At 39.0% G+C, this 19,324-nt stretch overlaps 1 protein-coding gene across 3 annotated transcripts in view; it reads left to right on the forward strand.

Annotated features, from left to right (window-relative positions):
* Window positions 1-19,324, forward strand: part of NFIA (nuclear factor I A) — a 367,285-nt gene that overhangs the window by 193,431 nt on the left and 154,530 nt on the right. For all 3 annotated transcript variants that reach the window (XM_045199431.2, XM_024565329.3, XM_024565326.3), the window contains exon 3: window positions 1,619-1,684. In XM_045199431.2, coding sequence (XP_045055366.1) covers window positions 1,619-1,684 — 66 coding nt within the window. The remainder of the gene's footprint in view (window positions 1-1,618; window positions 1,685-19,324) is intronic.

The raw sequence follows: 19,324 nt of genomic DNA on the forward strand, positions 1-19,324 counted from the left end.
ATTAATATTAATTTATGAAGTTAAAATTTCAAATATGGTCCAGCATAAACTTGCCTTTCCAATTTTCAGTGTGGGGTTTGTGGTTCATTCTGAAGATTTCTCTGAAGTTTTTCGAACTGTAATGCTTTCTGTTTGTTTCTTCACTATGGTGATTGTTACAAGATGGTAAAAGCCATCACTTTTGCCAGACTTAAATAAAAATTCACACTTCACATTTTTGCTCTTTGAACCTTTGAATCAACATAGATTTTTTTGCTATGGTCACCAGATTAAGATTATCTGAAAATTTAAAAATAGACATTTTCTTTATAGTACTTCCCTATAATTAAAATATTCATTTGCTTAAAAGCAGGGAGAATTTCTAAGTTATAAATTAGCATTTCTTGACCCAAGGTCACTAGTAGAGCTACTTCTTTTTTTTTTTCTTCAATATATCCAAGAAAGAGAATGGTACTGCTCTAACTCTGTTGAAACAGAGGTAATATTTCCAATTTATTCAGTTAAGTCTATGATCTTTTGATCTTGCATTGAACTTCTTGCTGTAATGTGGTCAAATTTCAGACAGTTAATTCTAATCCTGTAAAGTCAAGGTAAAGTTTGGATTCAGGCTCTCTATAGATAATATAAATTTTTCTAGAAAAGTATTTTTATTTTTAGATAATGCTTTATACTGTTTTAAGTCTCAGAAAATGCCTTCCATCAAAAAATTTTTCCCTTGACCTATTTTGTCTGATTTTTTCCTCCTCACTGATTCTCCCAATTCTGTGAAATTCTTTTTTTTCCTCTAATTTCATTGTTATTCAAGTACAGTCTGTGAAATTCTTTTGATCCAACTTAATTTTATCTCATTTTAAAATTGTTATTTTATTACAAATTATCCCATTTAGAAGTTAAATTAATTGAATTATTTTTTTCAGTTTGAAAACGATTGGTTTTTTAATTTAAAAAAATGAAATTTGAGAAAGGTGCACAAGACCCTAAAAGCCCCATTAAGAATCTCCCAAATGCATTAGTATAAGAGAAAAATAATATAAAGTGGGGGACACGTACCTTTGAGAAAGCCGTCGCTGATTTATCCTGCTACTTGAAGTAAATGTGCTAGAATATTAGGACGCTAGTATTTAATGGTGTTAGTCTGCGTAGTCTGTTGCTGTAATACAGAGCTAAATATCAACAGAACTTGTTACTGTTGTTTGGGCTGCTTTTATATACCAGATTCAAAATATGTTTTGACACTTTATTATGTTCTGAATCAAGCTTCAGATGTGTGTAATGAAGGATGAAGTCTTTATCAGACTGCAGTGTATAAATAATGGAGAAGAGCAGTTTGGAAATGGTCTCTCTGTAAGAGAATGGTTTCTGAAGAGTTTCAAGTTATGATCTGGCACAAGCCAAATGCACTGGAGGTGTAAAGAAAACCGAGACTCCTCTCTAAGGGCACGGACTGCTGCTGCCGCCCCTCCTCCCTTTTCTTCTCTTTTTTGTTCATCATGTTGTTTCTCACTGTAACTTTCTCAGTCCTAGTTTATATGCTGAACCTTCTGAGAAAGTCCGGCGCCTCTAGTTCACTTTCCCTCACAGACCCTATAATTGTTGGCTGTATTTTTATGTTTTTCAGATTCAAGTCAATCTGAAAGTCCCAGCCAGCCAAGTGACGCTGACATTAAGGACCAGCCAGAAAATGGTAAGTTTAGCTTTGAGAGTCCACAGTAGCCAGCAGCTAACTGAGTACAAGGATTTCAGGGTCTGCCCTATGGGTGGCCTGCAGTAGGAACAACTGAGGACTCAAGAAATTCTCTAGATCACTCCAGCATCTCCACCCCCAAACGGGATTGGGTACTAATGAAAACTTTACTTGCCAAGAAAGTTGATTCCTATGAGAGGTGGAATTCACTTACCAACTTAGAATCTTCTAAAGCATAAGTGAGGAATCATGACTTTTTCATTGTATTTTAGTTTCTTTTTATATATATTTATTAAATTCTCACCTGAGGATATGTTTATTGATTTTTAGAGAGAGAGACAGAGAGAGAGAAACATCAATGTGAGAGGAAAACATTGATCAGTTGCCTCCCATTGGCACCCCAATCAGGGATTGAACCTGCAACCTAGGTATGTGCTCTGACCAGGAATCGAACCCGTGACCTTTTGGTGGACGGGACAATGCTCCAACCAACTGAGCCACCCAGCCAGGGCTTATTTTAGTTCCATCTAAAGTGCAAGTGCCTCACAATCCTCTTCAGTAGTGATTCAAGATTATTGACACGTATTTTTGAGGCTTTTAAGAGTATAACACTTTGCCAATTGCTTTAAGAAAATGATCTTGGTCTCTGAAGGGTTTTTTGCTTTAAATTGTCCAAAATGAAACAGTAAGGTTACAACAGTATTAAATTCCTCAGTTGCACGAATATATAAACTTTCTGTTGCAGAAATTTGAATAAATAGAATAAATCCTTTAAGTATGAATACAACAGCGTCTGGTAAAATACTGAATTTGAGATATGCATTCCAAGTACGAAAAAGATTGTCATTGGTTGGAAATTTTGACTGAGTAAAGTCATCAGTTCCAATAAAAACCAGTAAGTGAACTAGCAGTACTTATCATACGATACACACTGTATTGTATACTTTCATAGATATCATCTCATAAAGTTTCAAGTGCTCTTCCGTGGGGATAGAACTGGAGGCTGTAATGGGAATACTTGACCTCGCGGGGCCTGTGAGGAGAATATGGCATCATGGTTAAAAGCCCAGGCTGTGGTGGCAGGTCTGCTTTAAAATTCTGCCTCTGCTGTTTCTTTCCTTTGTAACACCAAGTTATTTAACTCTCAGGAGACAGATGTATTCCTTACCTTTAAAATAGTATGGTAATAATATTTCCTACCTGTTGAAGAATTCAATAAAATCATATGTACAGGTTCATATAGTTTATACTTTAAAAATTGTTGGCTATTGTTCAGTGTCACTATTGTTATTTTCTACTCAGTACAATCCGACAATATTTGTTTTTCATCTACCTAGCATGGTCTTGTTCCTCGAGTCTCTCTTTTGTTGTTCTATACATTTTCCCTTTTGTTTCTCTGATCTGTTGGGATGGAGAGGTAAACTGCATTATGTCACTATCGTGGGTTTGGAGGATTGAGCTTACCTCATTAGCTATCCTATCACTACTTTTTCAGGATTTGTTTCATTTCCCAGGTGTGGGAAATTCTTCAGAACATCGCCGGGCTCTAACAATTAAATATGGACTATCTGGCTCGTCCTCTTCTCATCCTGGTATTTTGGTGGTATTTTCTGTCAAAGTTGTCTCTTCAAAGCAGGCATTAAAAGAAAGAGAGAGAGACCTCAGAAGGCTTGTTTTTAGTGTCATAAACGGCTACATCTCACTTTTGTTAACATTTATGAGTAATATTTGTAGATTTGTTTTTTCCTTATATTCTACCTTACTTATAGGTGATGTCTTCAATGTTTTGTTTTTTCATATATTTAAATCTCCCTGAAGTTGTGTTCAGAGATATTAATTTTATTTTCTTTTTTAAATCTTTGTGGGCTGGAGGGGTGTGTGGCTCACGTACTTCAGTCTGGCCGCCCCTCTCGCACTGTCCTGCGACTCGTCTGTCTTCATAAAATGGCCGACAAGCTGTTCACATGCAAATATAAATTGAGAGCTCGGGAGGCCTGGCATGCCTTTCTGGAGCTAGCTGCCTGTGATGCCGATCCTGTGCGCTTCCCATTCCAGAAAGCAACCAGGATTGAGCCTGGGCTTTTCGGCCAAAGGCACGGCAATACTAGCCAAGTTTGCTTTTAACTCCCAACTACTTGGTTGCACCTCTAGGATTCATGGTACCATTTTGGGGCATCATGTGGGTTCAAAGAAAGAAAGTATCAGTATCTCAGAGGGATAGTCATAAGTTCCCATGTTTCAAATTTCTATTTGTCTCAAAGAAAAAGAAGTAGAAGTTGCTATGTCTTAGACAACTCTAACTGAAGCTGGAACTAGGGGAACATCCGCCTATTCAGTTTCCTCTGTTTGCTGTGTGTCAATCTCAGATGAAGTTATTGGGGCAAAATGATCTTCTCTCTTCTCTAAAGACATAATCCCTGAAGGAAAATAATTGAGGATTTCAGGGCTAAGTATTTATATGCATTAGATAACTTCCTGGTGTTGCTTTGTTCGAGTGTTCTTTCTCTTTCCGTAACCCCAGGTTATCGAACATGAGTTCCTGAAAGGTTTTTGTTTGTTTGTTTGTTTCATTTTTGCTTTTAAAGAGGGAACTCTCTTAAATGCGTCAACAAAACTCTAAGAATTTTTGGAATCTTGATTGATAAAGAAGTGACACACTCTGGTCTTCAAATAAAATGGGAATTCATTACTGCTTCTTTATGTATATATGCAAGGGGAAATAATATTCTTTTTTATCCTAGCTCTTGAAGAGAAAGGTAATGGGAAACGAATGGTATTTTCCTAGTAAACCATGGAGAGTGAATAGACAAATGGTAACATGCTGTTTCATCCAAAACTATAAACTAGGCCATGTAACTTTACCTAAAGTGGATGCAGCTGTTTCTTCCCTGTCCAACTAGTCTGTTTTTTAACCCCTGTGGAATTTTTGCTTTCTTTTTTTGTACTCCCTTAAGACTCAACTGTAAAAGAATACAAATCTTTGTCCAGTTAGAGTATTAGATGTGAATTTTGAAGGAATTATCTGAAGCCCAAAGATAAAATATCAGAATCTCTGAATCTCAAAATTGGTCTAATACATGATGGAACTCTACCTGCAGAGTCAAACAGACCTGAGTTGAAATGAAATAATGCCTGAGTGACTTTGACTAAGCTATTACCCCAGTCTCAGTTTTCTCATCAGTAAAAGAGAAATACCAAAGGAGCCTACCCTGTGAGTGTCGAACTGAGGATATGTGTATGAAACAGCATTAGATCTGGTTCATAGTAAGGGCTCAGAGAAAGGTAACCGTTACTGCTGTCCAGGCAAAGCTTGTCCTATGAGTAATGAATACACATATGCGAGAGGTCAAAAGCTGGGAACTGGAGATTGGAAGAGGGATAGGGCCGGAAATAAACCAAGACTTAGACACGTCTTTTGTAGATACCTACTCTGTTCTGAAACATCAGCCACAAATCTTTAAATCTGTCCGTGATCTCCATAGTGCCACATCTGTTTCACTGTTTAGTTCTGGTCCTCACATTCTTTCAGCTCCCAGGAGTTGAGAACTACAAAGGCGATTCAGAGTTTATAGAACCCTCAGAAGAACCTCATGAAGAAGGTGGTTCTGGAAAGAAGGGCCTCCTCCTAGATGTCTTCAATTTTAGCTGAGTTTTTCCTTGGCTCAAACCAAATGGAATCCATCTTATTAAAAACTATAATCTGATTAAGAGTAGGATTCATGGCAAATTCCTTTTTAAAACATCATGTATAGCACATAGCTCTGTGCCTTGAACTTAGTAGTTACCAGATATTTATTTACTTAACAAAGAAAGTTAATTAATAGATGAATATATTGTCATTATCACCAAATATTTTTTTTGAGTCTGTGCCCACTGTTGACTTACCAAGAAGTTTTAAGAAAAAAAAATAAAAATAAAACCCTGGAGAAGTTGAAAATCTCATATGGGTGTGGGGTACAGTTGTACACACACACATGGACATAAGACATGGATACGAATAGTGCTAGGAAGCCAAGGCTGGGCTTCGGTGCTAATGAACACAGTAGATCAAGTTGTACCTCAGCTTCTACCCCACCCCAATGAGCAGAAGTGGTCAAACACAGGTTTGAACACAGGTTTGAACTGATGGGCCCACTTACACATAGTTTTGGTTTTTTTTTTCCGATAAACACCTGCATTGTTTGGGATCAGCAGGTAGGAAGGCGCGGATGTGGAGGACTGACCGGATGCATTGCTCCACACTCTTATATTGGGAATATGACCATCTGTAGATTCTGGGGTCCACGGGGATCCTAAAATCAGTTTCCTTCAGACACTGAAGGATGTCTAATTTGGGGGGGAATTAAAAGTAATATTCAGATTTTTTATTGCATGGGGGTTTGGCACTCCTAACCCCCAAGTTGTTCAAGGGTTACTTGTACATGAAATACCATCATAACTGTTAGCTTCTGGTAGATTATCATAGGGAATGCAATCCTGACTAAGTTCTCAGCTCTGACTGGTGTCATTTATACAATCCTTTTGAATATCGCTAGACCCCCCTTTCTGGCTTTTCAAGAGCTTGTGAAGGTTTTAAGTCTTATTTGTTGGACTTCAACTTGGAACACCTACCCAGACCACCTTGGTGAACTCCCATGTTGTAATTCGGCTACTGTGAAAAGTAGTTATGAGACAGAACTTTTGAAGTCTGTACCTGATATTTACAGGGTTTGTGCGGTCCCCCAAAGCTTTCATTCTGTGGTGCATCAGGCCAGTTATTAGTGAAGGAAAAGCTCATGCGATAGCCCCCTACTTAATTCAAGGCACGCTGCTGTGGGGCTGCACCGAGTCAATGTCTGAGGGAATAGCACAGTCCAACACTGGCACTGTGAAAGCACGTTTCCCACTGTGACTCACCGTGAAAGCACCTTAACTAAAAGAAAGAAAGAAATAAAAAGAGGAAAAGAAAAGAAAGAAATTGTGAGACTCCCTTGCCAGAGAAAGGCCAGAGAAAGAGTCTCCCTTGCCAGAGAAAACACGTGTTCACATATTTTGTTTTGTTTTTTCTATTTTCTAACTCCACCTGAACAGCCTACTAATATTAATAACTAATCTAAGAGGTTTTTAAAATGTGATATTTATAACAGAAAATCAAAGTTGGTATTTAGGTTATGTTCTTTATGCTTAAGCACAGTTGTTCTCCCTCATTTAACTGATCGTTACACATATGTTGGTGGCAATAACCCTTTGCAATCAGTGGAAGGCCATTACTCGTGATGCTTGCCCCAGATTTTGAAAATTGCCAGCTTACCTGCCAATTTGAAAATCACCCTGGAGTATTGGTTGAATCTAGCTCTCATGTTCACCATCTTCCTTTATGTCATTCCCATCTTACATTGTTAAATAGGTATCATTGCTAAATGTTGCTAGATGAACAAGGAATGTACTTTTCTTAAACCATAGTTGTCAAAATCTCATTAGTTATCATTTAACTCATTTCTGTATTTTGAGTATTTAAATATGAAATAACTTCCAGGCTACTAACTTCCTGATTTACAATTTATATGTAGGATTCACTTTAAAATTTAGAGATGGCATAAAAGAACCGTAAACTTCTGTTTTCCTTTTGGATAAGTGTTCTTTTTATCTGATAATAGTCTCTCTACAAATTGCAGGCCTTTTGCTTTAACTTTTTTTCATTACCTCCTCAAATATATAGTGTATTATTATATTACAATATTAATACATAGTGGGAAAACAAAATAAAATTCATAATTCCAAACTCTAAGAATTATCTCTTACTACTAGGTGGAATGCCTGTTGTAGGAACTGTTTTGATTAATGTGTCATTTTAGTTGAGTCATTTTTAGGAATTTTGTAGGCAATGCAGCCTTACAGGTGCATTTTACTGGGAAAGCAGGAGCATTCTAGCACCTCTGACTTGTAAATACAATTTGTCAATATTTCATAATTTCCATGACTTTCCTTTAAATTGCCTAGCAACAGTTATTCTCTTCAGTGTTCTTTCAAAAAACCCTGTGGGGACAGATACAGTAGAGTGACCACCAAAATAGCAGCCATACAGTAATGATCAATATTCTAAAATGTAGAGGTCCCAACTCAAGGAGACATTAAAACCTAAATGCCTTCTCCATTTCTAGATCAGTATAATTAAATTCTGACTGATGAATTTTTTAACAATGCAGTGAAGCTAGTCTCTCTTCTTCAAGAAACTAGGGAACTAGAGTTTGGTTTGATCTAAAAAGGTAGATCTGAGAGCAGGTGACTTGTACTTCCTTAAATATTGTTAGCAGATGTGACCCACCGTTGTTTGGAGAGGCTCTTTAGAAATGCCTCCAGACAAAGGAAATTCTTGAATCTTGCCTTGTGAAAGAGGAGGTACCAGGTGAGGCTGGGGCTTCCCCCACTTGTGTCCTGCAGTGTGGAGTGTGCCAAGCTTTGCACAGGACCTACTCTAGTTAAGGAGCCTTTTCAACTGAAAAATAGGGAGGCAATTTGTAGTGATTTTAAAAAAGTAGTTTTACCTCACACATTATGGATATTTTATTGTCTACATACAGAGGATAACTAGCTGAATAGACTTTAAGTGGTTGGCTAGTAGCCAAAGTAGGGAATGTTTTAGACTCTGTTCCCCTGATTTCTAAATTCTGAAATGCACTGGCTGGGTGGTCTATTTCAGATATCTTTCCCTGTCACCACCCCCTCCCCCAACCAGCCTCCAACCCCTCACACAGAAATAGTTACAGAGAAAGGAAGAAAAAAAGGGCTTCTTTCTGGTCCTCAAATTTACCATTTGAGCATTCATTGGATGTAACAGTCCATGTGGAAAAGCATTTTTAAGTGTTTGTTTATAATTTATTTGGGATTGTGCAAATTTATCCATAGATCTCTATTCTAAAGATACAAAGCAATACAATTCATGTAATATTTGAACTGGGCTCAGAAAAGAGATCAAATGAGGAGCCGTCATCAAATCGCAGAACAGTAGGAGGTGCACCTGGTGGACGGCTGCAGCTCCATCTGCTCTTGCCGTCTCCCTGTGATCTAAGCCTGCACCAACTCTGACAGGACTCTTTGACATAGATGTCCTTAGCAGGACCTGCCGTGTACTTCTGATGGTCACTTTCACACCCCTCTCCATCAATTAAAAATCTGCATGGCGAAGTATCAGCCAGGCTGGTCTGGGTCAGGAACAGAGTACGAGCTTGCCTTACCACAAATAATAGGGTCTGGTTTGACACTAGAATGTGAATTTGTCGTTTTAAAGTCTGTGTATTATTTTTTGGAAGGAATTATCCAATTGCAGATAATATTAGTGAAATGGGTGTAATATAAATAATTTATTTGGGGATTTGGAGTCCCTAATCCAGATTGATTAGTTGTCTGCTAGAAAAATTCATGTGGCCACAAGGGTTTTTGGCACCTTTTCTCCCTAAAGCTTCCTCATTTTTTTTCTCTTCTTTTCTTTGGGTTTTACTCAGCTACAGGCAACTCCGTTCCCGTGGCATTAGCGTGTCCTTCAGGAAATCCACTGGGATATCTCAAATAGAGGTGGGGGGAGGGGCAGTATTTACTGCAGATTACTCTGCCCCATCTCAGTTGTCAACTTTTATATATGGTTGATTTTAACCCAAAGGGAACTAGAGAGTCTGATATGCCTTATCTGCGGGCATTATATGGTAAATATCCAAAGAGGCAAGTGTACAGGATGTTGTGGAAAAGCCCAGCAAAATAGGCATAAGCTTCCAACAATCTCTCCATGGAGGAAAGTTAGGGTTTTCTTAGATCTTTGTATGCATCTTGCAACCAGAGAGCTTCTCAGCAAGTGGCATTTGTAAACTCAAGAGAAGAACAAGAAGGCAAATCACAGCTTCGGAATAGGTAACATTAGCAAAGGACAGTTGTCATTACAAGCCTGACAATGAGCATCTGTTTTGGGAAAATCAGTTGTCCAAGTCATTTAAAGACTTGTACCTCAATTTTCTCATAAGTAATTCAACAGATAGTTATTAAGAATCTGCTGGGTACATTTGGACTATATTCTAGATGCATTGAAGGAATACAAAGTTGGACCAGACATCCTGTTCTTTTTTTTAAATTTATTGTATTTTTTCCATTATCATTTAGTCCCTTTGTACCCCCTCCCCCCGGCAGTCACCATAACATCCTGTTCTTAAAGGCCTCATAGTCTAGTAAGGGAGAAAGGTTACATTCATCCATTCATTGAACAAATACTTAGTGCATTTTAAGAATCAGGCACTGTGCTGAATAAAACAGACAAAATATCTCGCCTTATGGCACTTATCTTCTGGTAGGGGAAGACAGACAGTGAACTAACTAATATATGTGTCAGATGCCAGGTGATATTAAATGAAGCAAGATAAGGGGATAAGCAGATGAGGATGTGGATGCTATTTTACACAGTGTGGTCAGAGAAGGCCTTTCTGATTTGTTGACCTTTGTGCTATGACCTGAGAAGATGACGAAGAGAACTGTGTAGCTATTAGAGACTTTTGTTCTGGGAGGAGGGAACAGTAAATGGAGAGGCCTTGAGACATGTTGGAGGAAAGGAAATGGGATTTGTGTGGGTTGAGAGGCATAAATGAAGGAGAGGACAGTTGGAGATGGGGGTAGCAGGAAGCCAAATTATGCTGGACTTAGGCTAAGGGAAGGACTTGGCAAACCCTTGGCAAACCCAAAGCCATGATATGCTCCACAGAGGAATGCTTATACCAAATCCATTCATTTCTTGATAGTGTAGTTGCATCCTAAGTGCCTGTGATGTGTTAGATACTTAATGTTCAGTGGTGAGCAAATGACAAGACCCAGTTTATAACATCATCAAAGAATGAGACTCTCTCGTCTGCCATGGTGACATCTTTTAGTATCCCCAAAGGTTTCCCCTTATGCATGTATGCTGTAAGCTGCGTCACTTGCATGAGACATTTGACTTCACAGACCCACTTGTGCAAGTGATTCCTTTTTTCATTTAATGGAGGTCAAAATCTGTTGGGTTTCAGCTGAACCCTTATCTCACAACAGACACCGTTTAGATTGGAAACCCCCAGGTCCCAAGTCCATTTACCGTGAAGCTTGATTTTTCTTTCTCATAGTTGCCAGATTTAGCAAATAAAAAAATAAGATGCCAAGTTAAATTTATTTCAGATAAACAATGAATCATTTTTTAGTATTACATGGGATATAGTTATGCAAAGAAAGTATTTCTTATTTATCTAAACCAACTCCTATATTTTATCTGGCAGCCCATTCTAATTCTCTACACACTTTCATGGAGGTTATGTAGGCAAGAGTTAGCAGCATATGAAAAGGTTTGATTCATCTGTGATGATTCCCCTGATCACAAAGGGTCAAACCACTGGAATTTAACCCACTGAAAATCAAACCCAGGAAGAGTACCACAAAGTTTGAATGACTTGACTGCTTAAATTCCGTTCCTGCCGCATCTGCTGGTACCTAGCCCAGCAGTTATCTTGGAACAATGAGCCACTCAACCTATGCAAGTAAGTGTATAAGTTTAATTAGTGAGATATTAATTGAGCAAGCCATTGGGACTGTAGGTGAGTCACTTCTTCAAAGCAAATGCAAAGGAAGTATACCTTGTCACAAGATCTAGTTGTTGGCAGAATGTTTGCCTCATGAAAGATGATGAAAGTAGAAAATCAGTCAAATAATAAAGCCCTGGGAAATTCCACATTCAAAGGTGAAGTAGAGAAAAGACATTTCAGCTACACTTGAAAATTGAAGGTGCCGTAGTTTTCATGTGCTGTATGGGAAACTGAATATATGTTCCCATTTGTAATTGAGGACTGTTTTGTTAGGTATGACACCACTTGTGTGAACATGTTACAGAAACACAGTGTGGTCTTTGAATTCTCCTACTTTAAAACAGATTCAAGGGAAGCAGTTTAGAAAAATAGGATTAAATTCTTTTGAGCTTCAGAGCCAAATAGTTACAAAAAGAATAACTTTAGTGATAATAATCATGAGAATAGCTCACATTCATTGTGGGCTTTCTGTATGCTGGTATGTTAGTCTGAGTCCTTTAAGAAGAATATGCTTTGGTGTGACTAGATGTGCATGTATGTATTGGGGTAAAACCTATGAACTCTGGGGAGGGAGGAAAAGTAGGCTAGGAGAGGCTTCGAATGCAACACAGATGCCCCTCAGCTTACAGTGGGGTTCTGTCCAGATAAACCCATTGTGAGTTGAAAATGCTTTTAATTAACCTACTAAACACGATAGCTTAGCCTAGCCTGCTTTAAATGTTCTCAGGACAGTTACTTTAGCCTACAGTTGGGCAAAATCATTAAAATGGATCATCTACATGCTGATTACATTATAGAGTAGCCGTTGTTCACACTGCTGGTCATGTGGCTGGCTGGGAGCTCCTGCTTGCTGCTACTGCCCAGCATCACCATATGCCACCCCACATATCAAAAGCCCAAGACAAGGTCAAAATTCAGAATTTGAAGTGTGGTTTCTGCTGAACTTGTATTGCTTTTGCCTCATCATGAGGTCGAAAACCTGCTAAGTTGAACCATCATGAATCAGGACTGTCTGTACTAATCTGAAACCTGTGAAAGGAGAAGGGGAAGGAAGGAGGAGAGTGTAGGGAGAAGCCTAGACATCAAGAAGCTTCTAAGAAAGTTTTGAACAAGCCCATGGAGAGTCTTTGAGCCAAAGTTACCTGTTACAAAAGTTCTTGGTCCCATAGGAATGGGGCTGCACTAGCATCCTCCCACTTAGTCACTGGCCGGGAACCTGAGAAAACCTGGGCGTGGAACAAACGTGGTCGTGGAACCAGAGAGGTGTCAGCTGGGGTTGTCAGGCAGTTACAGTCCTTGTGACAAGTGATCTGAGTGACTCATCTTTATGGCCACCCCAACAAGGTGTTGTGCTAAGAGTTCTATATTGATGATTTTATTTAATCCTAATGTAACCTTGTGGAGATAGGTACTATTAGTGTGCCCACTTTACCAATGTGGAAACTGAGGCACAAAGCATTTAAATAGCTTGCCCATAGTCGAGAAAGTAGAGTCTTTAACGAAAGGCAGAAAGAGTATTCAAACAAACTCCAGAATCTCAATGTTTTACCCACTGCATTGTATTACAGAAAGAATAGTATTCAAACTCTGGTTCTTATCACTTGTATAAATGGACAAGTAATTTAAACTCTTGGACTTGTGTTTCCTCATTTATAAGGTGGGATGTCATCACATTCCCAGGAAACATGTTTTTGTTGCTGTTTTGTTTTGAGCTTAAACAATGTTAGTTCCTTTTCCATCCCGTGTTCTCTCATCTAGGATCATCATCTCTTCCTTTATTCCTTATCTCATCCTCCCAGGTATCTGCCTCAGCTTTGTTCAGACACCCACAGGCTTAATTTTGTCTTCCAAACTAACAGAACTGTTTCTCTGTGGATTGTATGTATGCATGTATGTGTGTGTGTGTGTGTGCACACCGAGAACTTGTAACAATTCATAGTAAATACTAAATAAAGTGTCTTATTATTTTATTAAGTTTATTGGGGTGATATTGGTTAAAGGGTCATATAGGTTTCAAGTGTACATCTCTGCGATACATGATCTGTATATCACATTGTGTGCCCACCACCCAAAGTCAAGTCATCTTCCATCACCATATTTTTGGGCCCCTTTACCCTTCTCTTTTATTCACCTCATTACCTCATGGACATGAACCATATACTAGAGGGAAATATTAGAACCTATATTTTTCTTGTTTTAAATTCTTTTGGAAAAACTACATTCTAATGGCAAAAGTACATTCTCATTTTTCTTATGAACATTCTTTACGCCCGTGTCTGCAGTCTCAAGTATCATGAGTACATGGCTCTACAATGGATACTTTTTGACAATGGATGAAATTTTCATTTGATTTTTCTGCCGGAGGTGAAGAGTAGAAAATGAGATTAGTTGTAAGGTATTTATACCAGATGCCATGTATTTGTTGGATGGCATAAAACAATTATGATTGGCAATAAAGTTGAAAGTATTTCAGTTGGAAAAGATGTAGGAATGTAGTTTTATTGAAAACATGAAATGTTTATTCCCATTCCCTATTTTTTTGTGCAGTACAATAGAAATTTGCACCTCATCCCTTTGATTTTAGATTTCTGAATTATTTAAAAGAATCAGTTAATTCTCCCTTTCAAGTGAGCAAGACAAAGTTCATTAGGATATCTGATTCCTAGCATGTCCCACATTCACAGATCATGTTAACTCCACAGAGAGGTTTATCTTTTAAAACTGCCGTGCTGTCCAAACTGAAAGGTTTTCAATTTAATTCATTCTTGTAGCTTTGGATCCCTAATGGTAGAAAGGGGTCATGGAGGCACCTTGCTTTCAGAGCACCAGCCAGTTCTAAACGTAGCAGTGCCCAGAACATGCATGTTCCTTGAGTTATACTGGATTTGCAAATCAATATTATGAAATACATGTAAGTAAAACTCAGCTCACACTAACACACACTTTTGTTCTGTGGTCACCAACTAGAGATCCTTGAAGGGGGACGAAGGAAAAATCCCAAAATAAATTTTACTTTTTCTTGATAGAGCTACCCAGGCTAAAGACTTTGGCTTTTGAATCTGTATTTGTGCACTCATTGGTTATCTTACACTTACAGAGACTCTGTGTGAAATTATGTGTTGGATTCATTTAATAAAAGGTAGGGGATAGATGAATTATTCATTATTTAATAGAGATGGTAAACGAAGTACTTTGAGAAATAGGATCCATGAGAGGAAAATCTCACAAGATGTCCTTGTTGGTCAAAAGACCCAGAAGCCTCTGCGATAGACCAGTGGTTAATAATAGCCTTTGACTTTCTCTGAGGGGAGGAGAGGGAGAAGAGAAAAGCAGGTGCCCGTCCACACCAGTAAAGACCGGCTGTGCCCAGGAACTGCCCATAATCTCTGTTATGTATCCCTTCACTCATTCTTTCAACAAATATTGTTGAATTCAATTCTGTCTGAGCAGAATCGATAGTGTTGGGGGGGGGGTAAGTAGAAAGAGTAGTTCAAAGTAGAAGACTCAGACAGCCCTTCTCTCCACAAATTGACCAGGAAAGAATACTTTTTCTTAAGGAAGAATACATTACCCTAACAAAGTTTGGTTAGCCTAATCATTCATAATTGTGTAGAATATTTGAGATGTGGGTTCAGTTCTCTTTCTTTGTGGATTTTTTTCTGTGCAGCAATAGGAGAGGCAAGAAAACTGAAGTGCTATGAACTAGGTGCTTTAAATCACTTGGGTATGTTATCTTAATTTGACATAATTCTAAGAGGTAGAAGATGAGAAAAATGAGGTTCAAGAGGGTGGAGGCACATGTCCATGGTCAACAGAGAGCGGGTGGCAGGGGAAGTACTGCTTCATCTCCCTGAGGAGAGCACTGTTCTAGACTGTGTGCTCCTTGCGGTCAGAAACTAATATTTGTGTTGTGTTCCAAGTACAGTGTCTGGCCCTCAACAAACACTTTTTGGATTGAATGACTGACTGATTAACAAGTCAATGCATAGATCTTGTCCTCAGTAGTTTAAAGTCTTTTCTTCAAAACTGAGATATATTTGACATATAACATTATATAAGTTCTAGGCATCTAACATGTTGATTTGATACATTTATATTAAATACAATTGTATATAAGGATACAGAGGTGTTAGCTAATGTTACAATCATTATCATTTATCATTAACATCATCATTATCATTTCAAACATTAACATTATCATTTCTTCTAGTGCTGGGAACAATGAAGATCTAGTCTCTTCGCACATTTAGTGTTTATAATACAGTTCTGTTGTTTACAATCACTGTACCATGTATTACATCTCCGGACTTACTTTTCTGCTTGCTGCACGTATGTACCCTTAAACGACATGTCTCCCATTCTCCTCCCACCCCCAGCCCCTGGTAACCACCATTGGAGTAGTTTAAAGTCTTCTAAAGGGAAAAAACATAATTCTATAACATGATATAATTGTATTACCTATAATATATAAACATATTTATATATAAAATATAATTACCTGTAACATGTGATTATACAAAATGCCTCCTCCCAACGTACCCTTCTTGATCGTGCATATATTTACTGATGTATGTGCTAATCCTTGTGTTAGGCAATGGGAATATAAAGGTGATGAGATAGATGTAGACCCACTGCTACTCAGGTGAGTACTCGAGCAAGGGAGACCACTGTAGCTGGAACACAACACAAACATTAGCCGCAAAATAAGATTGTGATCTCTTCAAGGTATCTGGAGAGTGTTTGGGGAGCACATGATGGCAGTTGGTACAAGTGACAAAAGTTAGGCAAGGGACGACAATAGTTGAGTAATACATGTCCATAGGAGAGCTTCACTCGGTATTTGATCTAAATATTGAAGTGTGTGTGCATTCTTAGATGCTTCCTAGGGTCTCTACACCCCTCAGAATTAGCTCAAAACCCCCATTCCATACTCTGAGGAAATTCACAGTCTACCCTCGGATTTCTGCATATTTTGGAAAGGTTTTCAGACTAAAATCCCTTCTAGCTCTTGGTTCTGACACCTGCCGAGTTAGTTTAACTGATAGCTCTCCCCCTGAGCCGTGCAAGGCTGCCTTCCATATCCTATGCCCCAGATGTTGGGTTCAGCCACGTCTCTGTATTTCTGTATCATGCGCACGTGGAAATTATGTAAGTAGCTGACTTTGGTGGAATTGTAGGTTACCAGGAATGGGGAGGGAGCACTGAGCTTACGTCTCAGAACACACAAACTAATTCACATTGGTTTTAAAGAACTCTGTTCTACAAACACCTAGGCCTCTGTGCCATGTCACCATTGCCCTCTCTTCTCTCTCTGATTCTTTCTTCTCCAAGCCTCTTCGCATTCTTGTTTAGTTCTAAATGCAGCGGGGTTCCACTATTTGTTTCCTTGCAGTTTGCAAATTTATGTTCTTGGGGGACTCCTTTATTCATAAAAAATGTATTATCCATGCATTTTCCTAATCAATGAATTCTGGTACTCCTGATAAAGTAGTAAATGAGATTGCAGTTTCTATATGTGTGAGAGAAAAGATGAAAGGTCCTTGTTAAGCAGGAAGAACATTCAACCCACCACATCAGGTTTGGTTTGGCTAAGGCATCTCATATCTGAACAGTTTCTAATACAGTAGTCATATCATGTTTAATTCTTAGATGGCCAGTCGTCTGGCATGTTTTCCCGGGAATGAAGCTTGCTGACTGACAGGCTGACAGATAGAAAGCATCTATAAATGAGAAATGGAGACGAAATTAAAATGTGACTTCTTTGGCATCTACCTTATGAACCCAGGCCTTCCCCACTTCGCTCTAATTCAATTTAGTAGATGTTGGATGGAAACTAATAAAGTTAAAAAGAACTTCATGTAATCACACTAACATTCTGAGAACATGATACTCAAGGTTTTCTGGTCAAGGATATTTGCATGTGCATTTATGAAATAGTTAGAGGCAGAGGTCTGTCCATGTGAGAAGTCCTTGCTCTGAGAGTGACATTTTCAGGCATTGAAAATATGATGTGCTCAAAACTAAAACTGAAGTTGCCTTTTCTTCTGTAAATACTGAAGAAAAGGCTTAGCATGGCACCGGTGAATTTGCTATCCAAGGTACTAGCCATCCTGGGTTGGAATCGGAAAAAGTCCATTTGTTGAGTTTAAATGATAAAATACAAGTCTGAGGGATGCAATGAGAAAGTATAACAGTCACAGTTCTACATTTTCCTGCTGGTAACTGAGCCACTTTGACACTATTTTATTTGGTGCTTAAGCGTGTTACATGAATCTGTGTTACCTGACTCTGTCTCCAGCTTCTTAATGTTTATTGCAAACTACAGAAATATTCACCCTAAATCTTCACATATTACATTTACTCATTCAACCAATACTTAGTTAGAAATCTCTGCTGTATGCCAGACACTGTCCAGGCATTGGTTACTCCAAAGCCCAGAGGAGTAAAGTGATGTGCTGCAGAGAACACACGGAACAGAGGTAGAACTGGACCCTTGAAATCAGTCCTGTGATTTCTTACTCTGCTTTTCTCAGTCTCCCTGCTTCCAAGAAAGAAAGTTACTGCTTCTCCCAAAAACTAAACTGAAATCGAAAAGGTATATGAAAGCCTATTGAAATCATCCTCTTAACTTTCCAGTGAGTTGTACAGTTTATTTGAAAGTCATCTGTTTAGAATTTGAATCAAATTATCACATTTTTTAATATTACATTGATTTGTGTGATTCTCTAGATAGCGTCAGCAAAGGCCAACTTCATTACAAAGTGGGTTGTAAGCTCCATGAAGGCAAGGACTGTGTGTCCTTTGTCATTCACCATTCCCTCCTTTGCACAGGACTCCCATGTAGTGGGTGTCGGTCAACATCTGTTGTAAATGCAGAAGTGAATGGTTGTCTCATGACTTATGATGTCCCTGTTGTCTGATGTGGGGTGACCTCCCTGTAAAAGTCTGCTTTTGGTAAGGTTACAAATGATGTTGTCCGTGTTCAGTGGACCTCTGCGTAGAGAGTGTAGCCCCCAGTGCATCTTCTCTTATAGTCAGTGCTTAGGTGGCCAGGTGAAGCAGCTTGCCCCTTGTGGTAGGTGCCCCGGACACCTGGAGGCCTGCAGGCTGCAGACACAGCGGAAGGTTTCGTGGTAAGTCTTGCAAAGTGTGCTGCCAGTCAGGGAGGAAAGGTTTTCCCTGGGACTTGGCTGGGACTTGCATGATTTCAGGTTCCACGTTAGATGGTCTCCCCTTTCACCGCCACCACTGTCCTCATCTGCCCAATGCCAGCAACTTTCCAAAGTGCAGCACTCCAACAGAAAACTTTATAGGGGGCTGAGCTGGGTGTAACTAGTCAGAGGGGGACATAAACACGTGTGACATGGCAAAGCTGACGTGGAGGATCTCTGTGCTGTGAGAGGTTGACAGAGCAAAAGAAAACAAGAATAAAATAGAAGCAGGGTCTGTATTAGTGTTTAAGCAAGTATGTGCCTGAAAAGAAAGGCCAGCTCATATGATTTTAACAAGTATATTAGTATACTTTCTGGAGAAGCATAAATATAAGATGTGGTGTCTTGCTCACTCTTCTTTTTCATGACCTTGTAGGGTGAAGAACATGGGTAAAACTTGAAGAAGTGATGAGTTTGATAATTTTCTTATTGGAGGAAACTGGTTTTTGAAAGGAAAAGTGTAGTCCTCTAACTTGAGCTTTAACAGGGGAACGGGTGTGAGAAGGATGGGGCCACCCTCTGAGCCAGAGCCTTGCTTTTGGCATGTGCCTGGCTGTGAGATACTTCTAAGGCTTCCCCACTTACTCACTGTGACTGACCATGGGAAAGGTACTTACCCTCTGTGCCTCAGCCTCCCCATCTATGAAATGGGTCTTCACTCCCAAGGATTTAATACGGAGACGAAGAGATAATGTATCTGAAAACACTTTATAAGCAATCAAGCCGTATATGAAGTTACCATAATAATGACCTCAGGCCATCAGGAAGTCCTTCATTGCCATCCCTGTTCCCTGGAAAATGTCAGGAGACCAATAAGTAACACTCCACATTTTCCCCCCTTTTAACCCAGCAGTGTTCATTTT

The sequence above is a fragment of the Desmodus rotundus genome, chromosome 3, assembly GCF_022682495.2.
Source record: "Desmodus rotundus isolate HL8 chromosome 3, HLdesRot8A.1, whole genome shotgun sequence".
In the NCBI taxonomy this organism is placed as follows: domain Eukaryota; kingdom Metazoa; phylum Chordata; class Mammalia; order Chiroptera; family Phyllostomidae; genus Desmodus; species Desmodus rotundus.